The sequence below is a fragment of the Misgurnus anguillicaudatus genome, chromosome 13 (assembly GCF_027580225.2).
Source record: "Misgurnus anguillicaudatus chromosome 13, ASM2758022v2, whole genome shotgun sequence".
Classification (NCBI taxonomy): domain Eukaryota; kingdom Metazoa; phylum Chordata; class Actinopteri; order Cypriniformes; family Cobitidae; genus Misgurnus; species Misgurnus anguillicaudatus.
In genome coordinates this window covers 26,387,421-26,415,150 of record NC_073349.2, presented here as the reverse complement: position 1 = coordinate 26,415,150, position 27,730 = coordinate 26,387,421, and the positions used below count along the sequence as shown (strand labels likewise).

Genomic DNA, 27,730 nt, shown 5'->3' with positions numbered 1-27,730 from the left:
AATTCTTCATCATATATCACAATACTAACATAATATTTGTTTCCTACTATGGAAGTCAATGGTTGCAATCAGCTTACCATCATTTATCAAAATATCTTCTTTTGTGTTCATCAAAAAAATGAAATTTCACAACATGAGGATTAGAAAATGACGACAATTTTTATTTTTGGATTAACTATCACTTTAATAAAGAAATTATTACAACAGACTTTGCATTGGGTCCTGTGTTTCTTTTCATAATTCAATTGTACCCCCCCATGAATGTTATTATCTTCTGCATGCACAGTATTTTGTAACAGTGATGGACATGCCGTCTCCATTCTTTTCGAAACACAAACAACTTGTTTAGAGGAATGATTAAAACATACAGCTTTCTGGCACGGTACATTTATTTGAAAAAGCTTTCCAGATATTTGGTCCCATGATAAAAATAACATTTAAAACACAATTAAATATCATTTCGCAATAAACATTCAAAAATTGCCAATCCAATCAAAAGTGGTACAGCCAGGAGGTGTTTAACATACAAAAGCAAATCCCAAGTGCATTACAGCAGTCATCATAGCCCGCTTGTCCCCAATAACATCGGTGTAAACTGAAAGTTCTTTCTAGGATAAGCATTGTGAAAAAGCGTTTAAAAAACAAAAAATGTCTTCAGTAAATGAGTATCAGCAGCATAAAAGAATCTACAACGTATAAAAGAATATAGAAAAAGTACCAAATGAATAAAAGGTCATAAAACTACACTTTAGAGGATATGCCCGAAAAGCCACTGTATTGCCTCGAGAAAGGACCAAGCCGTTTATTTACATACATTTATAGGCACATGAAGAAAATAAAGATTGCACATAGGACAGAGACGCACAATGAAAACAAAAAAAATATACCTGCGCTTCTAAAGAAGGAAAACAGCTTTTTTTTCAGACCACATCATCTTCCTCTTCCTCATCGTAATTACGGTTTCTCTTGATGAGGTCCTCCACAGAAACATCAGCTCCATCTTCCTCGGCCTCCTCTCCATCCCAAAAGCCCACATCCTGAGAGGCCTGTTTCAGCTGGGAATCCGATCCGGATTCACTCTGGGGAGTCGACACGGGGCTGGAAAGATTACACACTTCCTCGTGTTCCATACTTTCCTCGTCATCTTGCCCTCCTGTGACTTCCTGTCCGCTTTCTTCCTCCTCTTCTGATTGGTTAAATTCAGTCATGTCCTCTGAAGAGATGACAGTGTCTGTGGTTGAAGAAACGGGTGACAGTTCCTCTGCGTCTTTCTTTTCGTTTGATGGAGATTTGGGGGATGGAGACACCGGTACAGAAGCAGTGCTGAAGATGGAAAAAGGTTTGCTTCTTTCTTTAAGAGAGACGCTCCTGCGAATCTTTGGAAGATCTGAGATTTCCGTGTTGCTTAATACGCTGTCGCCCTCTGGAGGCCATTTCGGGCGAATGGGTTTGACAGCATCGGCAGGCCCGGAGACTTGGCCCGTGCTTTCCCCATCCGTCTGCGGAGGCCAGGATATTTTCAGCCGTCCCATCTCCAGCGGCTTATCCGACCTCTCGGAGGCGGCCTGGGCACGTGTCTCCAGACTGGCCGTGAGAACGTTAACTTTAACCAAGGGAGACTCCTCTACCAAGGTGGTTTCGGGAGACGACGCCAACTTTTCCGGCTCATCAGGTCCTTCGCCTTTAACCTCCCAAAGCTCCTTATGGGGTCGGTGTCCGAAACCTTCATCGTAGTTCCCCTTGGCTTTGAACAGCTGGCAGAAGTGTGGCTTACAGTAGACGTTGTTGTGCAAAGAGGCGTAGTTCACCAGACTAACCAGAAGAGGGCAGCAAAACACAAGCGGAGAGATTAGACTCTTATCCAAAGTGTCTTTCAGTATATTCAAGCTATACATTTTATCTTGGCCTTACCTGAGTTTAGTGTTACAGTAGGCACAGCGAAAGCAGGTGTTGTGGTAAATCTGCTGGTTGGCTACAAGTTTTTCAAGAGGGTACACAGTCTTAAGGCACGTCACGCAGGTTTCACGAGCAGGCAAACGAAACTTCTGTGAGTTAAAATGAAAACGTACAAATGTATAAGCTAAAGCTATATTAATGTATCTCATCCTTAGATTATAAAACTTTAGCCTGGATTTCACATATAGGGGTCACATATACTGTTTACCACTTACCCTAACAGCTTTAGGCTGGTTTTGTTCGGGACTCACGACAGAACCTGAAAAATAGAGAGGTATGCGGCGTTTAATAATGCAACACATTTAACATTATAGGGAACTTGAAATAGTGTTTCTGTAGCTTAAAGGGATAGTTCACCCAAAAATGAAAATTACCCAATGATTTACAAAATCGCATGGATTGCCCTCAAAAGGCCTGTGGATAACTTCTGTGAAGGATGGATGGATTTTTTTGGGCTTCAAATCCAAAGCACCATTTAATCCTATTATAAAGCTTGGAACAGCCAGGACATTTTTTTATTTAACTTAAATTATATAAGTCTAAAAAGATAATCATATACATTGAGGATGGCTTGAGGGTGAATAAATCATGAGGTCATTTTTGGGTGAACTATCCCTTTACTGTTAGAACATTGGGTCTCATTCACTAAGCATGTGTACGCACACATTTGTGCGTACGGATGTTTTCACGAACAAATCGTGATTAAAAAAAAACTTTCATTAAAAAATTTCTTATAAATGTACGAATAAATCAAATAAAACATAAAACCACTCGTACGCAATATTAACTTACACTATCATAAAATATTAGGCTATAATTATAAAGTTTATAATAATGTTGATATATAACATTTACATGATTATATTTGATAATATTATTATACATGATCTATATTATTATTATTATTATTATTATTATTATTATTATTATTATTATTATTATTATTATTATTATTATTATTTGTATTATTATTATTAGTATTATTAATATTAATATTATATACACGTTATTTTATAGATTATTATAGCCTACTTATTTTTTCTACGCATATAACTGTGGGTTCACACCAGATGCTAGTTCAACAATTTGCACGAGTAGATTACATACAAAGTCAAAGCAAAGATGCGATTAGACGAGTCCTCGCGTGGGGCAATGCGAATGACGTGATATGCGTGGCGCGTTTGCAGCGAAAACATGCCCTATTCACCTCAAGACGCGCCTTCGCCCAAGTTGAAAATATTCAACTCGAGTGAAAAATTAACCGAAAAACATCAAGTTAACCGTAGGTTCACACCAGCCACGTTTGAGGCGTCAAATTTGCGTCTTCCGCGTCTAGTTTGCCGCTTGAACATTTTGAAATTACTCGCTTCCTGTAATCACGTCACTACTAGAGCAAGCTCCTGATTGGTTAACGCAGTGCGTTTTTCTGCCGAAGTAAAAAAAATTCAACACGCGCGTTTCCCGCGGCAACGCTCAATACGCGCGAATGAGGCGAAATTGTGTCTACCGCACCACCTCATTTGCGCCACGGGACCTCCAGACGTACGTCAACGCGTCTTTACATTGACTTAACATTGAAATCACTTGCGCTTGAATCTAGAGCGAGTAACGTGATGCCCCGCGTTTGGTGTGTACGTAGCATAAAGAAGATAAACGCAATGACAAATCAATGACTAATGTAAACATCATGTAAATGTAATGAGAAGTCCAAACGTCAATCACTTGATCTCCTGTCTGTTTTATTTTAGATACAGATGTGAGTCTCTGTCATATTAATTAAATGGCATATTTGTTAACGCATCCAATAATTATTTAATGTTACTTTGGTCGGTGCCAGCACTGCTTCCTCCAGGGACAGAAAAACCTCCTAAATTCATTAACGTAAGAACAAGTATAAGAACAAATTGTGAATTAACAGAAAGGTTCAAGTGTGCGTATAAATACAAAAAACATATGCAATTATTAGAGAATGAGACCCATTGTGTTAGCATTGCAAAGGTAATAAGATCGATCCCCAGAAAACACACATACTGATAAAAATGTACTTTGAATGCACTGTATGTTACTTTGAGAAAGCGTCTGCCAAATGCAAATATGTAAAATGTAAATTTGATATTTTTCATATGGTAGGTAGTTGCTTTACATTATGGGTTACATTATGTCTGTATGATTGTTATTTGAGAAGTAAACCAATAACCTTGCCTGATCCACTATACTCATGTTTTACAAGCAGACAAGTTAGGTGTTATATCTGTGCCTTAAACATCTCACCGACAGTTAAAACCAATACTTTAAATATAATAATTAAATATACTGGATTAAGAATTCATGGTTTGAATAGGAGTAATACTTACTAGGGCCATGTTTACACTTTGGTAAAGTTTACCCAAAATTGAATATTCTGTCATTTTTACTAACCTACAAGTTATTGCAAACAAGTATACGTTTCTTTGTTCAGCTGAACTCAAAGGAAGATATTTGTAATCAAGCAGGAGCACTATTGACTTCCATAGTAGGAAACAAAATACTGTGGAAGTCAATGGTGCTCCAAAACGATTTGCTTACAAACATTGCTCAAAATATTTTTGTGTTCAGCAGAACAAAGAAATTCATGCATGTTTGTAACAATTCAAGGGCGAATAAATTCACTTTTTGGTGAACTGTACCTTTAAAGGCGCAGTGTGTAATTTTTAGAAGGATCTCTTGACAGAAATGCAAAATAATATACAAAACTATATTATCAGGGGTGTATAAAGACCTTTCATTATGAACCATTATGCGTTTATTACCTTAGAACGAGACCTTTTTATCTACATACACTGAGGGTCCCCCTACATGAAAGTCGCCATTTTGTGCAGCAATTTTTCTACAAAAGACCTTAACGGACAATTTTTTTGTACTAAGTGGTCTCCGACGATGACATGTTTGTCCGGTAGCTTCTCTATGTTTTTCAAAAGCGAGGGGTGAGCAGTGGACTAAGCCATTGGTTGCAATTCGCAACCTCACCACTAGATGCCACTAAAATCTACACACTGCACCTTTAAGATGTGCTTTGGTCGAACAAGAGCTGACGATGCTGAATTCAGGTGTAAATGGGGTGTTAAGTGTGTAAAGCTCATCAACTTTTGACCACATTCAGAAGTAGTTGAAAATGCATGTAACTGGATTGCTTTTGTGATATAGCCACAAAAGTTCGCCTACTATCCACCTATTCATTTAATGTATGATGTACCGAGCACAATGTTTTTTCATCGGTCTTGACCTCTAGCACTAACCCAGTGTTCAGCGCAGTCTTTAGACTATCATTGATGTGTTCTCCGCCTATTTTGTTTTTGTTTCATTTTGTGAGCGTGTAAAAGTTGTACATCACTCTAAAATATCAGAGAAAGCTCTAACCTATACACATAAAAACGTTGCACAGCATGTTTAATAACAACACAAGCACGTACACGCCCATAGACCCTCCCCTTGTCAGCAGGACAGAAGTGGTCTTGGATAAAAGAGACCAGGTGTGAGTCTCTCGGAGGCCGTTAACACCTGGTATTAAGATGCGTTTTAGTCAATCTGACCACAAGTGGACGACGCTAAATAAAGGTGTAAACGAGGTGTAAAATGTCTTGAGCTCACCCACTTTCTTCGACTACATTCAGAGGAAGTCGAAAACACATTCGACCGGACTGCTACTCTCCGCCTGATCTGAGCAATCCAGTCGAATGCGCCTTCGTCTACCTCTGTATGTGGATGCGCTCAAAACGTTTTACACCTGAATTCAGCGTCGTCAACTCTTGATCTGATCGACCAAAATGCATCTTAATGTAAACATATTGGTGTAATCTAAGTAGTAGGTGTAAAAAGGGCTTAAGTTAGTATTGTTGTGTGAGACCACCGAGCATAAACTCACCATTTTTGTCTGTAGTGGGACTTTTCACAGTGTTGGATTCAGAGGCCTGTAAACACACAAAGACAGTAAGACAGACATGCTAGTGCTAGTACAAATTATATGCCGTTTTTAAGTTTAAGTCAACATGAAATGACAGTCACAACCAATTTCAGTTTTGAAATGTGACTCGAGTCGTTTCACAAAAGTTTTACAAAATGCCTTCCAGGAAATTTTTCTTCTTAAAATATATAAACATACAAATATATCAAATAAAAGAACAGACCCTCTGCTTTCAAACAAACAAACAAACCAGAAAAAAAAGTTTCATCCAATTTATATTTTTTCTGCTTATAAACTCTTAAATATGGGTATTTTTCTTATAAATACATAAATACATATATAAATACACACACACACACACACACACACACATATAGCAAAAAGCTGAAATAATAGCTTTTTTGTGAAGGAATTTTGTTAGAGATCATATTCAGAACGCTCATCAAAACATACACAGAGTTTAAAATTTGTAAATAAATTTGCTTCAGTTTTTTAATAAATAAGGAAAGTGTGCCATCTAGTGGATAATCATGATTAAAGGAATATTCAATTTTCTTAAAAGAAAAATCCAGATAATTTACTCACCACCATGTCATCCAAAATGTTGATGTCTTTCTTTGTTCAGTCGAGAAGAAATTATGTTTTTTGAGGAAAACATTGCAGGATTTTTCTCATTTTAATGGACTTTAATAGACACCAACAATTAACACTTAACACTTAACAGTTTTTATCAACGGAGTTTCAAAGGACTATAAACAATCCCAAATGAGGCATAAGGGTCTTATCTAGCAAAAAGATTGTCATTGTTGACAATAAAAATAACAAATATACACTTTTAAAGCACAACTTCTCGTCTAGATCCGGTCGTCATGCGCTAGCGTGACCCGACGCAATATGTCATGACGTCAAGAGGTCACAGAGGACGAACGCGAAACTCCACCCCAGTGTTTACAAGTGTGTTGAAAGAGGACCGTTCCGACATTGTTGTATGTCAACTGATAGTAATTAATGTCTTTGTGTCAGTTTATTGTTTAAAATGGTCCGCAAATGTGCGTTTTATATATGTAACACGTGACCTCCCTACGTCACTACGCATTTACGTTAGGTCGCGCTGGACCAGATCTATACGAAAAGTTGTGGTTTAAAAGAGCATATTTTTATTTTTCAAATGACAATCGTTTCGCTAGATAAGACCCTTATGCCTCGTTTGGGATCGTTTATAGTCCTTTGAAACTCCGTTGAAAAAAACTGTTACGTGTTGAGTTAAGTATTAATTGTTGGTGTCTATTAAAGTCCATTAAAATTAGAAAAATCCTGCAATGTTTTCCTCAAAAAACATAATTTCTTCTCGACTGAACAAAGAAAGACATCAACATTTTGGATGACATGGTGGTGAGTAAATTATCTGGAACATAAAACCTCACCAGGAACACTTCTTTTATGCAAATGTTTTATCTTAATTAAGATAACTCCTCAGATGGCGGGGAAAGAGTTAAAGGAGACATTTTATGAGATTTTTTTAAATTGTAAAATAAGTCTTCTGTGTCCCCAGAGTGTGTATGTGAAGTTTTCGCATAGAGAATTCATTATAGCATGTTAAAAATGCCACTTTATAGGTGTGAACAAAAATGTGCCATTTTTGGGTGTGTCCCTTTAAATGCAAATGAGCTGATAAAATGCAAACACTGATCGCAATGATGGTGGTTTGTTGAAATTAAAACTCAAAGCTGTGCTATCAATTATTTTTGATCTCTCTCCGTGGTTAGGTATTGTTAATCATATTATAATAAGATCCACTTTTTATGTCAGATAGGGAGCAAATCGGAATAAAAAAAAAATTTCACATGCTTGCAGAGAATGGTTTACCAAAACTAAGTTACTGGGTTGATCTTGTTCACGTTTTGTAAGACCTGGGACACCAATTATAGCACTTGAACATAGAGAAAGTTTGATTTTCATGATATGTCCCCTTTAAGACCATCAACCTGTGCTAAGAAAGCGTACTCACCACATCGGTAAAGATCGGTGGCACATTTTCCTTCTGTTTCCCACCGTGAGCGCGGACTTCACCGTCTGCCGGTTCATTCTACCCAAACGGTAAAAACAAAAGGTCAGCAGCGAGTATGTTATTCAATAAACCACACAGCTAAGTAAATCTATTAGATTTAATAAAGTGACAACGGTCAGGCAGTGATTTATGGCAGAAAGGGGAAGTGTAGATGCTCACCGTGGGGGAGGAAGAGAGATCAAGTTTGGTCACAGCTGCCTGATAAATGGCCATCCGGTCCCTGAGAGGGGTAGACTCCACCATTTTGGCTTCGGACTCGAACATTTCTGCGAATCACAAAAAGCAAAGTGTCAAATCAGACACTACAATAAAGAGACATGAGCCAGGAAAATGAGAGGCACAAGGTCAGCGAGCGGGAATTTCCACAGAAATGGCTTTCAGCACTTTCCAGAAAACTGACACTTAGGTTATTACAGCGTTGCAAAAGGAAATAGGAAGTTTAGGATGTGTTGATTGTGTAACAGAAATACACCAGTTGTTGTGTATTGTTTAGTACCTTTGTCTCTTGATTCCATACTGTCAAAGCTGTCGTCTCCAGGCTCTTTGGACACCTAAACAGTAAAACACATATTGATTATGAACTAAAAATGAATCTGAAGTTGAAATGTTTCTTCTGCTCTATCCATCCACCTTCGCTTCGTCTGGCATCCATAATCCTCTAATAAGCTCTCAGACAGACCGGTATCTGGCTTTACTACAGTACACCATCCAAAAACAACCACAATACAGGATACGATCAATTCACCCTCACACTGACTTTAGAGCCGAGGCTGATGGGACACATAAACAACCAGACCCTGTGTAACGCATGTGGCTAATAAGATACATGAGCGACATACAAGTAAAATCATACTATGTAGTAGAGCATTGCATTTGCAGCACAAAAGATTATGAGTTTGAACCCAGACAACAGACGTGATGATAAAAAACGTTTGGGATAAAAAAATGTGTCTGCCAAATGCATAAACGCAATAAAATATAAAATCTTTTGCAATTGACTGCATGAGTTTATCTGTACAAACCTTTCGCATAAGTACTATAGTAAATGTAAGTGTTCTTAAGTATACAGGGCTGTCACAATGTTTAAATAATTGCCTCATTGTGATGATTTTAGATCACCGCAATGATTGCACATCTCTCTAAAAAACACAAGGGGGAGCTGCATCACCTGTATAAACGAGACCATATCAGATGGCACTCCTTAACTGACAGTGTAACAAGATACATTGCAAAGCCATTAAATAATTCCAAATTTTATATAGGGGTGCGCGGGGCAAAAACTAATTCGGGGTAGTTGTAACACGGAATGTTTACATTGTTGCACAAGGTTAAGCATTTTGTTTTTAAGGCATTTTTCTCACACTGCCAAAAGACGATCTCTCGCAAATTATTGGAAATGTATAATGTTTTTCCAGAGAGTTATTGATGAACGAGTGTTTTGGTGGTTTGGTCGCATGCAAGTACATTTTGTCATCATATGTTTTTTTTTTTGTTTGTTTCTAAGTTGGGTGTGTAAGATACCAAATCCAATGTTATGTCATATTAATCAGTGTCTTGTTGACTAAAACATAGCATCGTTTTGAAATATGTCTGCAGCTCTTAGCAACTTTTTTTGGTGGGCTTTAAAATATTTTGACCCAGCGAGGTTAATTGTAACGCTGTGTTACAACTAACCCCTCAGCAATTACGATATGAAAACAGCTAACATTAGCGTAATTCTTGCCGTTGTTTTTATAGGCTACACACGAATGATTGCTGGCTGCCAACAAAATAAATGTGCCTGTCTTATCAAAAATCGTGTGTCAAATATATTTTTGTTCATATCTTTAATATTGTTTAAATAAGGTCACGTCAAAGATTGAAATCATAATGAAATGAATGGCTTAAATCATACTTTGATGCTTATTATCTCAGAATTTGATTTTTAAACTGTAGTATGTTTAGGTTTTTACAGACGGGGTCACATATAAAAAAATGTTTTGTCATAATTGTGCTTATTTTTATCACGTAGACATTTGTATCCATTTATAAATGAACTATTGTTAGAAAAGGGCTGGATGAATGAATACAGTGTGGATACTTATAGACAGATATATAAACAATTCAAGTATATAGACAAAATAGTGTTGAAATATTTGCCTGCAAACTTAATTTTTAGCAAGTGTTACAACTAACCCCCTGCCTGTTACAATGAACCCCACCTATGGGGTAAGTTTTAACGTTTGCACTTCTGTCACGTTTGGTGTAATTCTCCAAGAATGGTAAGTACTAGAAACAAACTTTAAATTTGTAGCAGAGATGTGTAAAAATATAATTAATCAAACTCAAATATTTTTTGAATGATTAAGCCAAAACCAAACTGACTTGACTCTTGTATTGTGTATTGATAAACAGTATTAAATAATACTGTATAGTGTCAAGGCTTCCAATTGTATTATCTAGGAAGTTTAATTCAGTGTACTATAGTAAATATGTTGGAAACCTATGTCGCATACATTACGGTATGTATATATCCATGTGCATGGATTTCTTGTATTTGTTTTTACTTGCTTTCCAACAGTAACACAATATTAGCAATTCAATTATTATATTCCCATTTTTGCATTAGTCAAATTACCTTAAATAACACAAAGAGCAACAAAACCCGTCCCAAACATATAAATGTTCAACATGGTGATCAACCTCAGTACAAACACATCTTTGCAAAAGTCTGCTACATTATGTGCAGCGTCATTGTTCCCATGAAAATAATGAAACATGAAACCAACTGACATCAACCCACAGAAGAGACCGTTTCTAAAAATCAAACCATATCAATCTGAAAGCCGCATGCCTTACCTATTCAAAGCAGACAGACAGAATCCACAGCGATTCCTGGAGATTTACCGAGAGCGATGTCTGTCTGACTAAAGCCCGGCAGTGCTCACAGAGCAGATTAGAGTCGGGGAGCATGCCAGTGTTTTTCTGGCAACAGCAGGAGTGTGTGGGGTGGGGGCTGACAGGGTGGGGTTTGAGGGGCGATGAGGGCAGCTGCTTGAGCCTTTAAATCCAAAAGGGGGCTGAAACTATCCCACCCCCCACTGTGGATTAACCATCGGCGGGGCTCAGGGGGAACCGGCCGGCTGGTCGTCTGCAGGCTGGTATGCTAACACAAGATGAGCGGGAAATAAACATGGTACAAAAGCTGATGGCAGAACAGCCGCAGGAGGCACGGGGCGCAGACAAAAGAGCCTCTATTAATCCAAAACGCACAAAAGATGGAACATCTGAGCCACGGGCTGACAAAAATGAGAAGCGTCCTTTTGTTATCACAGGACCAAAACATGATGGATATGCACAACCTTTATATCTTTCCCTCCGGTAGAGTCCTGAGTGTTATGTACAATCTAATTACTTTAACTTTTTCAAATGTTTTTTTCAAAACACTTTTTTATTCTGCACTATTTTTAATAGACTAAACTCTTTTAGACCCTTTATTTTTAAAAGGTACAATGTGTAAGATTTTGTAATAAAATATACAGAAACTACTTGCACAGTATGATATTTTTTATGGAGTTGTGCACTGCAAAAAAATTTTCAAGAAAAAAAAATCTTAGTATTTTTGTCTTGTTTTCAGTAAAATGATGAGCAAAACAACCCAAGAAAATAAGTCTAGTTTTTAGACTAAAAATATCAAATTTAAGTGATTTTGTGCATAAAACAAGCAAAAAAATCTGCCAATGGGGTAAGCAATTTTTTCTTGAACTTTTCTTGAAATTAATGTTTAACCAAAAGATTTTTTTTTGCAGCTTACCCCATTGGCAGATTTTTTTTGTGCTTGTTTTATGCACAAAATCACTTAAATTTGATATTTTTGGTCTAAAAACAAGACTTGTTTTCTTGGGTCGTTTTGCTTATCAAGAAAAAGCATCTTAATTTTTTGCAGTGTGTGCTTATATTATTCCAAAAGTTTCCATGGATTTGTAAATTCCTATTTTAAATATCGGCTCGTCCCTTGTCGTTAAGTATCATTGACAAAATATCCACCCTATCCTCGTTTTCCGCTTGTAGAAACTATGGCAACACGTGGACAATATGACTGTGTATCGGCAAGAATCTTGCAATACGATACGTATCACGATAGATGTGTTGCGATGCAATATGATGTTGCAATATTTGGGAATATAGGAATATAATAGGATATAATTTTAGGAAAGCTGTCATTGAGAACACATCACCATATGCAAACCTTAGCAAAAAGAAATGGTGCCACCCCCTTGCCTAGTACTTCCTGTATCAGCTATTTTATGGCAAAAAATTACTTAGTATTTTTGTCTTGTTTTCAGTAAAAATATTTAAAAATTCTTAAATTAAGATGTTTTTTCTTGATGAGCAAAATGACCTAGGAAAATAAGTCTAGTTTTCAGACAAAAAATATAAACTTTAAGTAAGTAAATTAGTGCTTAAAACAAGCAAAATACAATCTGCCAATGGAATAAGAAATATTTTCTTGCAATAAGTTTACTTTTTTCATAAACACTAATTCAAGATTTTCTTATTCCATTGGCAGATTTTTTTGCTTGTTTTAAGCACAAATTTGCTTAAATTTGATATTTTTGTCTAAAAACTAAACTTATTTTCCTAGGTTGTTTTGCTCATCAAGAAAAAACTTCTTAATTTTAGAATTTTTAGATATTTTTACTGAAAACTACACAATAATACTAATTAAGCAAGTCATTTTTTATCGATATTGTTTATTTTTGTTGTTTGGAATCGAAAACGGTATTACCGAACAAAATATAGATATTTTCTTACACCCCTAGTGGACAAACATGGATGTGGAAGTTATAGCATCTTGCATGCCGCTGTTGTGTCATTTAGTCATCCTGGATCTCGATTATTCATTGGTGAGTACAAAAAACGTAAACAAATGACAAATGGGGTGATAAAACAAAGTTTTGTTTTTTTCAAGATGGAGAGAGATTCGTCACAATCTAGGACTTGACAGAAAAAAGACATATATTGTTTCACTATCCTTCATCACATCGTCAAGCATCACCTTTGTTATCGTTTTGAAAATACGACCTCTGGTGGCAAAAACTTACATATTGTTCCTTTAAATTCATTGTAAAGTCAGATATATAAAGTCAGAAAATGTCTTATTAACCACCCAGCCAAATTTGAATAATTTCCCTGCCAAATAAATAAAATAAGTTATCAAAATCTTGGGAAAAAAGGCAGGATTCTCTTCTCTCAAATGCAGCTGTCGGTGCCAAAACCACGCCCACCCACAGGAAAGCTGCCAGTTTCTCTCAACTTTCAAATACAGCTACAACCCGAATAGATGCTCGTGATTGTGTTGAGGCGGGGCCATGCTCAGTGGGTCATCGAGACACTTTTTAGAAACAATTCTCTGAAATGATCCTACACGGAATATAACTTCCCATTTGTGTTCACTGAAAAATGAGTCACATCTGCAACAACACGAGGATATAAACAATGAGACTCCTGAAAATGTTTTCGCTGCACAATGACAATATGACACATTCAATCTTCGGATGTGTGTAATTCAACCTGTAATGATGCTACATGTCTCAATACCGTAAATCACATCGATTTATAACCGATGATGTGTCTGGATGAGTAATGAAACATCCTGGCTTGCAAAACTTCGGTTGCTTATGAAATTCATCTACCAAACAGATCGTACTGAGCTACCATTAACAACTTGTTAAAACACATCATTATTCAGGTCATATTCAATTTCCATCTGAGATGTTTCTCTTTACGGCAGATTTTTTTTAAAACAGTGGAGACTTTCATCAGTCCTGCTCCCTCGTGACCATCCCTCAGGTTAAAGGAGAGAGAAAACTGTGGTGATCATGTGAAGTTTTATCTCATGACATCATCTGCCGCCAGCAAAAGCAGCAAACAGAGTCAAGTCCCAATAAGAGAGAGATGTCTCATCCCTGTCAGATGATTGGAAAATCTTCTAAGTAATTAAACAGGGTTTAGACTGAGCGTTCCTCTAGTCTGAAACGTGGGTAGTGTAGTGTTCCCGTACCTCAGGTGGTAAAGCATTGCATTTGCAAGGCAAAGGCCATGGGTTCGATCTCCCCAAGGAAGACACACACTGATAAAAATGCATCTTGCATGCTTTGTAAGTGGCTTTGGACACATGTGTCTGCCAAATACATAAATGCACAACAACATCTTCTGACCAAGGGAATAGTTACATCAAAACTTGCAAAAAGCCAGGTTTAAAGTTCTCTATATTGTTCACACTAAACATTAGCAATGGTGAGGCCTGCTTTAGTAAAAGCCACTAACGTTGGTCAAATAGTGTATTATTCATTGCTTGCTGGGATGATGTGTTGTTGGGAGGACAATAAGAAATCACTTTTCAGTTCCCTTTCTTCCTCCCACGCTCCATCAAAACATCTTTCTTGTTTCCAGATGAAACATTCGGCACAATACTTTATTTCATGTAGGAAACAAGACTCCGTTGTGTCTTCTAAAGCCCCAGTTTATTTTGAACATGTACACTGCATCCGGAATCACCTACTTCCATATTAAAAAGTAGACGAAAATCAGTATGCAAGGGGAGTAGCATGTCCACTTCATTGTATTCGAAAAAGTATCCAGATCACCTAGTACCACCTGGATTAGATTTTTAAATGGGGACTCGATGGAGACTTTACTATCCCAAAAAACAAAAAGTGAATATAATAAATACTATAACTAAGCGTTACTCCAGCCAAATATCAATATTACCCCATGATTAACTCACCCTTAAGCAATCCGAGATACACATGTCCATCAACATTTTTTCAGACAAACACATTTGAAGTTTTTTTAATAAATGTCCTTGCTTTTCCAAGCTATATAATGGTAGAAAACAAACTTCTGATGTTGAAGCCCAAAATGGTGCATCCATCATTCACAGAGGAAATCCACACAGCTCCAAGGGGTTAATAAGGTCTTTTGCGGGTAATCAGTGTGATTTCATAAGAAAAATATCCATATTTTAAACTTTATAAACTATAATGACTAGCTTCAGGTAACGACGCCATCTTTGACTCACGTGGCAAACAACGCTCAATATGCTAAGACTCTCGTGAATCGCGTGAATCCAAGATGCCATCGTTACCGGAAGCTAGTTATTACAGTTTATAAAGTTTGAAATATGGAAAATTCTTACAAAATCACATCGATTACCTTGAAACACCTTTAATAACCCATTGGAGCCATGTGGATTACCTCTGTGAAGGATGAATGCACTTTCTTGGTGTTTGAAGTCAGAAGTTGTTCACTGATCCCGGTTTTCTACCATTATAACGCTTGGAAGAGCAAGGACATTTACTAAAATAACTCCAAATGTGTTCGTCTGAAAGATGGACATGTGTATTTTGGATTGCTTGAAAGTGACTAAATCACGGGGTATTTTTGATATTTAGCTGGAGTATCCCTTTAAAGGATTAGTCAATTTTCTTAAAAAATCCAGATAATTTACTCACAACCATGTCATCCAAAATGTTGACGTCTTTCTTTGTTCAGTCGAGAAGAAATTATGTTTTTTGAAGAAAACATTCCAGGATTTTTCTCATTTTAATGGACTTTAATGGACCCCAACGCTTAACAGTTTTAATGCAGTTTTAAATTGCAATTTTAAAGGGCTCTAAACGATCTCAAACGAGGCATAAGGGTCTTATCTAGCGAAACAATTGTCATTTTTGGCAAGAAAAATAACAAATATACACTTTTAAACCACAACTTCTCATCTTCCTCCGGCTGTGTGACGCGCCAGCGCGACGTCACGTAATTGCATAATGATGTCAAGAGGTCACGCGTACATATATGAAACGCACATTTGCGGACCATTTAAAAAAATAAAAGGACACAAATACATCATTAGTATCATTCCACATACAACAACATTCGAACGATCCTCTTTCTTGACACTTGTAAACACTGGGGCGTAGTTTCGCATACGTCATCCGTGACCTCTTGACTTGATTGATGTATTACGTGAGGTCGCGCTGGCGCATCACAAGACCGGAGGAAGACGAGAAGCTGTGGTTTCTTGCCAAAAATGACAATCGTTTTGCTAGGTAAGACTCTTATGCCTTATTTGAGATCGTTTAGAGTCCTTTGAAACTGCAATTTTAAACTGCATTAAAACTGTTAAGTGTTGGGGTCCATTAAAATGAGAAAAAAACATAATTTATTCTCGACCGAACAAAGAAGAAATTTTGGATGACATCGGGGTGAGCAAACTATCTTTATTTTCTTCAAGAAAATGGACCAATCCTTTAACTAGACGGCTCTTAAAAATGTGTAATGTGTTTTAGCGGCTTCTAGTGGTGAGATTGCGAATTGCAATTAACAATTTCGAAACACAATGAAAAGCTATGGTAGCTGCCACAGGACAAACATATATCATTGTCTGGGATGTCTGTATAACAGTTTGTCCGTTTAGGGTGACTTCCATGTAAGGAGACCTGCGATGTATGTAGATAAAAACGGCTCATTCTAATGTAATATAAACTATATAGTTCATTTTGTAAGGTCTTTATACACCACTGATGATATATTTATGTATATTATATTGAATTTCTGTCAATAGATCCTTCTAAAAACTACACAGTGCACCTTTAAGTGATTTGGGTTTCAAGAAATCTATTCTGTGTGTTTTAATTTAGTTGTCTATGCACGTCTTAGCGTCACTGCTTTGAAAACAACATATCAAATTCTTTGTAAATGTGTATTTAGTGTAAAGTTACTGACCCACAGACACACAAAAGTTTTTCTGCATGCTGTATAGCCAAGCGGTGAATCTACTGAAATATCCACAGAGCCCAGTGGGAGCTTCAGTAAAAAGTCACTGGAGGAGCACACGATCATGTGACTTCCAACATGACTCAAACAAGCGATGAGCACACCCAATCACATTACTCATCATTCAAACAACCCAATCTGAATATCACATAACCAAACTTTTTATTATTATTATTATCATCATTCTGCTTACTTTGTTCTGGTGGGCTTCCCCTTTCTCAAACATCATCTTCAGGCTGTTAAGAGGCACGGCTGGCTTCTCAATGGGTTTGCTGGACACCACTGGAGTCTCCACATCTCTATTCATCCACTTCTCCATCATCTGTTCGCTGTCGTTTTCTAACAGGGGCTCAGATGAGTTGTAAACCGAGTCAGTTGAAGGCTCTGTGTTGAGATCTGAAGGCTCTTGGTTCCTCGCGTTCAATTGATCTGAGGAATTCACCGCTGAAGTGGTTGTGAAATGATGCCGCTGGATCTCCTGAGGTCTGGACTGCGTTTCGGTGGTGACGGCAGACGGCTGCTCCCACAGCTGCTTCAGGACGTTCAGATTGCCGTTGCGCAAGGGGGGAGTCGATTTCTCCGGAGACTGTAAAGAACAAAGACACTTTTAGAAGAATGTTCGCTAGATGCCTGGGGTTGCTCAACTTCTGCATTCTTGAGACAATCATCTCTTGACTCTGTTGATCTCTACTGTGATTTAAGACTGGACAAAAGTTATGTCAAGAAGTTTACATGTTTAACTAAACTGCATCAATCAAGATAAAAAAGTAATGATTTGTTAGAAAGAGAAAGACTTCAAAAACCTGAAACTGTTGGAGAGGCTCCTTCAGACTCACTGTGCTGGTGAAAATGAGGGGAAAAGCGCACCAGATGCTAGTCTTTAAAAACTATCTGAAGGAAGAAACTAGGCCAACCCCCTCACAACAGGACAGATAAACCAGGAAGAACGTCGGAGGGGGGAAGTAACAACAGGAAACATGCAAAGGGAAAGTATGAGAACAAAAATATGTGCTAAGGTGTCAGACCTTGTCGATTTTAAATTTAACTAAACTGCCTTCTGTGAGTTTTCGCATTAATAAAATATAACAATGAGAAATATTTCAGAAATAACTAAAACCACTTTTTGATTGACCTAAAGGATGGGTATGTGATATGTTTCTTTCTATAACACTTAACAACTTTGCATTGCAGTAAAGCAGCTTTTTTTAATAGTGTATGTGTGAGAAGTCTGTTGCGCCCCATGACATCAAGTGCATTAGAAATCATGCAACACGCCTTTTTTATCTCGATAGTGGAAATTTACTTTAGTTTAATGCTAAATGCCAACCACACAAAAGTACCACACTAGAAAATAAAGCTTATTGTGCTATAACATCTTGCTAATACGTTATAGTATAAAACTGAAAAGTTTTCTTTCGCGTGCTTGAAAACTTTCACATACATACATACTACAATGCGATGAAAAAGATCCACAATAACGACTTAAAGGTGCTGTGTGTAAATTTTAGCAGCATCTAGTGGTGAGGTTGCGAATTGCAACCAACAGTTTAGTCCACTGCTCACCCCTCGCTTTTGAAACGCAAAGAAAAGCTACAGTAGCTGCCACCGGAAAAACATGTCATCTTTGGAGACAACTTAGTAAAAAAGTTTGTCCGTTAAGGGCTTCTATAGAAACATGGCGACTTCCACGTAAGGGGACCCTCTGTGTATGTGGAAAAAACGTCTCAATCTAAGGTAATAAAAACATAACGGTTCATATGTAAGGTCTTTATACACCACTGATAATATAGTTTTGTATATTATTTTGCATTTCTGTCAAGAGATCCTTCTAAAAATTACACACTGCACCTTTAAAATGTTTTATTAAATGCACCAGGCCAGTAGACGGCAATGTAAGAAACACTACACGCATTCATACACATTCTCCTACAGAGTGATAAATACAAAGTCAAGACGGCAAAAGCGGTTTTGTTTAGAGGGACAATGAGGTTGGTAGGTTTTTTAAAGGGGACATTTCACAATTTTTACTTTTTAAAGATGTAAAATAAATCTTTGGTGTCCCCAAAGTACATATGTGAAGTTTTAGCTCAAACTATCATATAAATAATTTATATAACATGTTAAAATTGCCACTTTGTGGGTGTGAGCAAAAAAGTTTTGCGTGTGTCCTTTAAAATGCAAATGAGGCAAGCTGATCGCTGCACTAAATGGCAGTGCCGTGGTTAGATAGTGCAGATTAAGGGGCCCCCTTCTGACATCACAAGGGGAACCAAATTTCAATGACTTTTTTCACATGTTTGCAGCAGAGTTGTATAGTACTTAAGTATTTTTACTTTCTACTTTCCACTGAAAAGTACATTTTCAATTATTCGTATTTTATAAGTGTTTTTCTTTGGAAAACAAACATTCCGAAACATTATAATTTTTACTCCACTACATTTCATAATTTCAAGTTTTTGGTTTATATTTAATATTTAAGTACATTAAACATCTAGTAATTTTTTGTACTTTTACTTGAGTAAAAGTACAAAAAAAAATTTACTTAAGAAAGTAAAAGTACACAATTTTTATGTAATTAGGCATTAAATCTATTTTAATATGCAATATATAAAGAATACACAGTATGATTCTATGCTTTAGAATGTAGTAAACATTTTTTAGTAAAGAAATGTCAATTTTTTCCCAAAACAAACACTCTGATAAAGCACAGATGCTTAGAAAATGTAACTAAAATACTTAAGTATTATACACCTCTGGTTTGCAGTAAATGGTTTACCATTATTAAGTTACTGGGTTGATCTTTTTACATTTTCTAGGTTGATAAAACAATTGTGAAAAAAATTACAGCACTTAAACATGGAAAAGTCAGATTTTCGTGATATGTCCCTTTTCATTTAAGTTACTTTGTTTAAGAAGTGGTAATACACTCATGAGCAACACAATCACAGTCGCCATTGTTGTTTTGGTTATAATCGCGCATACCGATGGTTTCATCGGACTCACGCTTTGCCACACCACACCACTGAAGTTAACTTCCGGTCTGAGTATGTGTTTATCAAACTGACCTCTGGAACTAATACCTTGTCGAAAATAGAAATGTTTTGGTTTCCTTAATTTCTGTAGTTAACATTGTACACATTAATTTTACACAGTAAGGTTAGCACAGTGTAGCAGTTGATACGTTTTAGCTATGATTTAAACTAAAGTCATTTAGCCTACTTTTTAATTACTTTGCTTGTTATCACAAATAATCTATTCTTAGCTGAAGTTAAGTTTGGGCCAAAAAAAGCCGTTTGTTTATGTTAATGCCACTAAAACCATCTATAGACTGAATTAACAACACATGCGCATGATGTCACCGTTATCACAGATTTGCATGTAGTTTACATAGAGATGACAAGGCATTGTTTTCAGCAACTAGCACTTTGAAACCAGTCTTCAAAAGTTTACAAGTCTTAAATTGCTGTTGACGTGTAAACGATCAGCCAAATCGCCTCCCAGTGCGCAGGGTAATACATGTGAATTTGTTGACTAAGCAGATGAAACCGGTGAATGCAGAAATGGGCGTGGCTGTGCATTCCTACCGACCAAGAAACTTGTAGTGTGGTTGTAGCTGGTAGGAGGCTGCTCAGGTTGCAGCGGCAGTAAAATTGGTCCAGTTAAAGGAATAGTCTACTCATTTTCAATATTAAAATATGTTATTACCTTAACTAAGAATTGTTGATACATCCCTCTATCATCTGTGTGCGTGCACGTAAGCGCTGGAGCGCGCTGCGACGCTTCGATAGCATTTAGCTTAGCCGCATTCATTCAATGGTACCATTTAGAGATAAAGTTAGAAGTGACCAAACACATCAACGTTTTTCCTATTTAAGACGAGTAGTTATAGAGGAACTATATTGTATGGCGTAATAGCACTTATGGGAGTACTTCGACTCGGCGCAGTAACACCCTCCCTCTCCCATTATAAGAGGTAGAAGGGGAGCGGACTTTTCAGGCAAGTCGAAGTACTCCCAAAAGTGCCACCACGCCACAAAACATAGCTCCTCCCCCAAATCCGCCCAGAAAAGCGCCACGTTCCACCCTGTACCACCAAACCTGCTCGTACAACTACTCGTCCCAAACAGGAAAAACGCTGATGTGCCCGGTCACCCCCAACCCCATCTCCAAATGGCACAATTGAATGAATGGGGCCAAGCCAAATGCTATCGAAGCGCAGCAGCGCGCTCCAGCGCCCACGCGCACGCACACAGATGATAGAGGGATGTATCAACAATTCTTAGTTAAGGTAATCACATATTTTAATATTGAAAATGAGTAGACTATTCATTTAAGAGCTGTTCTACCACTGAAATGATTTTAGAGACATTATTTTAAGGTTAAAAAAACTACAGTGTTGCTTTAAGGTTTCGGGTAAAAACATTGTCGTGTAAACGGCTTCTTAAACATGTGCTCTTGTGCCATTCACTTTAAAACACCAAACAGATCGTCTACTGTGAATCGCAAAGGTAAAGATATAAAAAGGTAAAAATTGGTTCTTTAAAGTCACAAGAGAGACAGCGCAATTATGCAAATTTGAAAACCACGCCCATCAGGGAAGAACGATCCAACCGTCTCCATTGACTTTGTATTGCGAGAGGCCGCCTTCTTGTCATTTCTGGCTTATAACAAAAACAGAATAATGCCTAAAAGCTGCTGTGTCACAAGGTTTACAGCTAACAAGCCAAAAAACCCAGAAATAAGTTTTTGTAAGATGTTGAGGCGTAAAAACCCAGCCTTTAAGGAGAAAAAAGTGGATCGCCGACTACGTTTCCCTCTAGTGGGCACAGTTCTACTGATGGTAGTACTATGAAAAGTTGCCTGTTTTCCACTTTTGTGTCTTTAAACGCTCATTTTTTCGGGTCGACAGCTTATACAAACTTATTTCTGGGTTTTTTGGCTTGTTAGCTGTACACCCTGTCACACAGCAGATTTTGGGCATTGTTCTGTTTTTTGTTATAAGCCAGAAATGACAATTCTGTCTCTATAAAATAGAACTAATAATTTTCTTTGTCATGAACATAGACTGTAAAAAAATATGGATGTGGTGTCCGTGACGTCACCCATTGGTTTCTGAAGATCGTTTTTGAAGCTTAAAGTAGGCGTTGCCTGCTGTCGCCATCTTGGCCGCGCGTCACTGCGAATCACTCGCGGGAAACTGAAAATGGGTACAGAGGCGGGACATTGGTAAAGCTGAGGTGGCTGGTTGCTGAAACCACGCCCGCCTAGCTCGATTCTTGTGACAACAGTGGCTGTTCAACCGTCACTCAAGGCGGCCACGCCCTTAATTTTGCAGAACTTTAAAGCTTAATATAATTTAAACGGATGAGTTACAAAAAATTCACCCCCCTCACAGCTGTCATGAAGGTCAAAATTAGCTATATAGACCAAAAACATGTTTTGTACCAGGCTGTAAACATTATTTTCTACTGTAAAGTTGGGCATTTTTAACATGGAAGTCTATGGGAATTGACTCCCTTTTGGAGCCAGCCTCTAGTGGCCAGTTGATTAATTGCAGTTTAAGTCACTTCCGTATTGCCCCTCCGTCATGACGTATATCAGAGTGAAATGGCTTCTACAATGTGAAAAAAAGGTAGGGCGGGACTTGAATTCGTCCATTGAGAATTGATTGGCTCATTGGAAGTTGGGTCAATTGCTATTGGGTCATATTGCTATTTGCTAATCGCTGTGATCTTTACCTGAGCCCCGCCCTCTCACCGTTCCTCATGACCGGAACTAAAGAGAGGAGGAGATTTACATTTTAAGGGCACATACATTTCTTAAAATTATTAAATAAATAAAAAATCCTAAAATTTTTAGTTTTTAATTTCATTGTGACTTTAAAAGAACTTTTGTAGATTTTTTTTAAATTATTCTTTTATGGTAGCTTCAAAAGAACTTTTGTAGATTTTTTTTAAATTATTATTTTATGGTAGCTTCAAAAAAAAAAAAAAAAAAACTTAGCACCTACAGTATATTTTTAAAAGTCTGTGTGAAAGTGTGAAACCCTCAGTTAAATACAAAACAACAACAAAAATCCACAAGTTGACAGAAAGTCACCGCAGTCTACTTCAGAAACAGTCATACCTATCCACAGGAACGTCACAATCTGCACATCTTCATCTCTGTTAATCTTTAACCCAGACAAGCTCTTTAACACCATTTACTTTAGTTTGTTTTCAGTATTTACGGAGCGGTCCGGCTCCAGATAAACTCCACCATAGCAAGGACACAGACTGACAGGAGTGTTATGTAAAGCACATGGGAATTACCTGCAGATTAAGACGTCTAAATAGGGATTAAGATGACTTGAGACTGACTGCATGCGTGTCTGAACAGCAGCAGTTTAAAACAGTCCTTAAGTTTGATATGATAAATATAACTTTTTATATGACATAAATCAAAAACAGAGAGAGCTCAAAGCTTTTAAAGGAGGCTAAAGGCACTTAATCATATATCTCACATTAAAAAACTCAAAGCTTTTCAGGAAAGTTAAAGGCACTTTTATCTTACATCTGTGAGCTCAATAAAGCTTTTAAAGGAAGGAAGGGTACGTGCATGAACGTACATTATAGAGAGCTCAAAACTTAAATATATATTCACATAAAATATCTTAAAGATTTTAATGCAGACATAGGAACATAATTATATATAATTCTCAGAAAGCACAAAGCTTTTCATGGCAGACGTAAAAGTTAAGCACATATAACATCAGACAGCTCAATGCAGTTCAAGGTACTTCATAACGTCTTACAGGAGATGATAACTCACTTTTTTCTTGTCTAAACTGGACTCCTCTGCAGCCCTCTGAGACCTGAGATGAGATAAAGAAGAGACAACGTTATGCTTTGTAATCATAACAAACGGGGTTGGTTAATTTATAGTTTTAAATGCTCGACCTCTTTGTGTCTGCTCGCGGCTTTAAATAAACCGAAGCCCTAAACTGCAACACTGGCGGCCTCAAGCGGCCGCATGCGGAACTGCATACAAATAAACCTGACAGACTGCTTCGTTTTATTTTCTGAAAGCATGTCAAAACAAATCTGAAACTGGGTATTTAAATCAAAATCTGAAAGCAGACAGTTCACCTGATTTCAATGATAATAGGCCTACTCAACTAACTTGATAAACGAGTTACAGCATCACACAAAAGCATGTAACAGCTTGTTTTGACTATAGATTAGCTTGAAAGGAAAGATACAAAGATCTACAGAGTGCCTATGTTCCGCTATTTTACTTTGCTTTGTTACGCAGTGATTTGCCCGAGGTGAAAGTAAAAACAAAACGAACTCTGATTGGTTGCTTTACGTGTCAGTTAGACCGAATCTAAGTGGGCGGTTCTTCCGTTCTATAAAACAGCCTGGGCTGGTTTTAACTGTTTTAGCAGACTGGTTTTAGAAGGGTATAACATCTGTTTAAGGTACTTTCATCGTAAACAATGCCTCCGTTATTTTATCACTGACAGCAGGGTAGCCAATAGACCGTTTCGTCGCGCGCACGTTCGGTGACGCAATAAGCGTCTGGTCCGAACTTTACTTCCGGTTTATGTTTGTTTGGTCTTACTAGTTGTTGAAACTGAACTCTTAAACAAATAGCTCGTCTAAAATAACAAATGTTTTGCGTTCCTATATAGTCTACGTGTTGTTTATTTTGCTTGTTATATAAATAAACTACTTAAGGAATTTGTTGTTATTTATTCTTCGCAGAGTTTACCGGAAGTTAAGTGATGACCAAGAAAGCTGCTTGTTTATGTTGTTACTGCTGAAACCATCTATAGTTAAGTCAGTGTCAGATTAAACTCATCTAATCCATAGCTTTGATGTATGAGAAGGATGAATCCGAAAAAAAAGTCTGGAAAAGACATCAGATATATAGAGGAGAAGATCCAGATGGATGGAGAAACTGTTCTGCATGGGAAACATTCATGGCCAAGAAAGATGCTTCTAATGAGTCCAGCAGAAATATTTTGCTGTAAATCAAATCTGTCACTTAAAATATTGATTTTAACTATTCAAATGAAAGAGAAGGGTCATTTGCTGTTCATTTCAATCTGACTATATTTATAAAATGCAAAAGTAAACATAAGCTACATAAGATGCATTTTCTGCCTAGACATGCATGACATAATGGGGCCTTTAGTTTAGAGAAAAACTGGAAACGCACAAAGTATTTAGTGCACTAAAGTGATACAAATGTAAGTGAGAGAGAACAAATGGAAAGACGGATGACATCAGATTTAGTTATGCAAATATTGTGATTTGCTTACTTGGAAAATCTCTCGGCGATGGCTGTGTTTTTACCACGCACATTAACAATAGAGAGTTCCTTTGCTGTTACACGTAAGGACTTGGAAGCCCATTGTCCACGATGAAATGAACTCACAGCCATCTCCGTTTCTTCAGTAAGATTTCTGTTAAAAAACAAAAATTGAAATCATTAACATGCATTAAAAATATTAAACGAGAAAACAACCTAGAGATTCATAGTCTAAAATGCACACCAGTACTGTTATTTATTAATTTTTTTGTAAAAACTGCTTAAATGTATTAATTTAACTAAGGCCTAGTCCTGTATTAATTTGGGAAATCGCGCCAAAAATGTGTTAATACGTTTTCCAAAAACACGTAAATGTTTAAAAACACATTGCTGAAAGTTTAAAAATCATATGAAATGTTTAAAATGTGTAGAAACATAAATTGCACCAACATATAAACTCTGAGATTGATGAGAACTTCAAAAACTGCTAAAAGCATCCCAGGATGCATGCACCTCATTAAAGTTTCTTATAATAGGACATAATTCCCATACTTCCATTTGTTTCAATTTAATGTTCTGATGACTTCTTCAAATAATTACATAAGATCCCATGAGATGCCAAAAACACCTGAACACCCTTAGGAAATATCCTCTTTCGTAATTTTATTTGTGAAATGAGTCATCGGTCTACATCCTTGTACATCACCTGCTTCAGCTCACCTGACTGTTCAGACATGCTATGACTTCTGCCTGACAGAGCAGGAAACGGTGGGCTAATACTCTTATCGCACATAATGGTAATCTGTTAAAGCTCTTACAAAATTTCACAGCAAAAAGATTGTTTGGAGACAAGCAGAAACATCTCCATGAATGAATTCTTCACGCACAAGTGAGATCTTTCAATCTGCAAAGCAGGAAGTGGAGAATTGGTACTTTCTGGTCTAAAAGTAGTTTATGTTGTGAATAACTTCAGGGTGTGGGACAGTCTGAGATCTTTAGAAACAATGCATTTTTAGTTTTATAAACAATAAAGGAAATTATTAATGAGTCAAGATTATTTATTTATGTTCACAAGAGGTCAGACTAATAAAATGCTTCAATTTACATACTGGCACTGTACTCTCTTGAAAACAAAGGTGCTTGAAAGGTTCTTCGCAGCGATGCCATATAAGAACGATTTTTGGTTTCTATTTAAGGTTTTCATAACTTTTTACAACAAAGTTTCTTTGTATACCATTTAACCATTTTTTTTCTTCGATGGCACTATGAGGTACCTTTTATAAAAATGTATTTTTATTAAAATAGCCTTTGAAGCACATTTACATCTGAACAGAAACAAGCAAGTTAAAATCTTTATTGCTCAACTGAAATGTCGGTATCTATGTCTCTCAAATTGCTGACACAGCGAGTCATTATGATCTCAGATTACTCACAGGCCTCCTGAAACAGTGACACGAAACAATGAAGAAACACCCTAAAATATCTTGCCTTGTTTTTCAAGAGGAGACTCTTGAAAAGCAGGAATTCAGATGGTCTTTCTCACAGCTCCATTATATGCAAACATCTGGATATGACTTTAACAAATGATGCAGTTTCACTTTTCCAGAGGCAACACAGAAGCCAAAACTTCCTTAAAATATCAAAATGAAACTGAGACTTTCCTAAAAATAATTTTATACTTTGATGATGCAGCCCAAATGCACTTCCTGACTGTGTAAGATACAGCATATGCTTCTTTATAAATGACAACAAGGGTTTTATCTAATGGGTCATTGAAGCAGAAACATTCACCCAGAGGTCACACCAACACTTCAGCATGCGTAGACAAGTTTCTACTTAGTTCCCATAAGTCAGATTCATCCCCGAGTTCAGTTTTTAATGGTTTATCTCACCAAGAGTACTCCCAGACCTTCAAATCAATGCATTTGCATGACTTCTCCAGACATTTGTGGTTAGGATTTTGAAAATCATTTGATTTTAATTATGGGCAAAATATTTTCATTATGAGCCTTCCACGAGCTTAGCAGTATTTATTTGTCATAGGGCTATAGGAAGCACAATTTATTTAATTGATATTGAACACAATTTGTGATATTTAAAAGATTTTTCATGACTGTGGGAACTCTCAAGTGATGCACATGTGTGCAAATTCAGCTACTAGTTAGCTAGGTTTTAGCTAATTTTACACCAAAAAGGTCTTAAATAATATTTAATAAATATAAAATCTAAACTAATTAATGTAAAACAAAAATTTACTTAAAAATGTTAAACATTTATGTATACAAAAATGAAAAAAAAAAAACTCTCTTGAAAAGCCTAGCAAGTCAACCCATACAAACATCTATACAAACATATGACTGTGAGACAATTGAGATGTAACATGAGAAGCTCAATTTAAATCCAAAAAGCAAACAAACCACATAGCATGCCCTCTAAAAATGCAAAACAAGCCTAGGCCAAAACACAAACAAAAGCCTCTTAAACACAATAAAATCATACATACCCTAAAGTCTGCGCTCTGTCCAGTATCCTCTTGCAGTCTTTCAGTATTGTGTGTATACCACACAATAAAGTTAATCCGTTGTCCTTTCTTCCTCAAAGCTCTCAACACACTGAATGCTCAATGTTTGTAACTGAGAAAATATACTGACTCC

The 27,730-nt window shown here is 36.9% G+C and overlaps 1 protein-coding gene across 1 annotated transcript; it reads right to left on the bottom strand.

Annotated features, from left to right (window-relative positions):
- Positions 1-371: 371 nt before the first annotated feature.
- On the bottom strand, positions 372-27,730 carry lima1a (LIM domain and actin binding 1a). The gene is made up of 11 exons (XM_055189234.2): positions 27,580-27,730; positions 25,087-25,230; positions 23,592-23,634; positions 16,975-17,367; positions 8,461-8,515; positions 8,124-8,230; positions 7,905-7,982; positions 5,858-5,903; positions 2,172-2,215; positions 1,912-2,045; positions 372-1,812 (listed from the first exon to the last, which is right to left on the bottom strand). The coding sequence occupies exons 2-11, from the start codon at positions 25,206-25,208 to the stop codon at positions 921-923; spliced, it is 1,914 nt and encodes a 637-aa protein (XP_055045209.2). The 5' UTR covers positions 25,209-25,230; positions 27,580-27,730; the 3' UTR covers positions 372-920.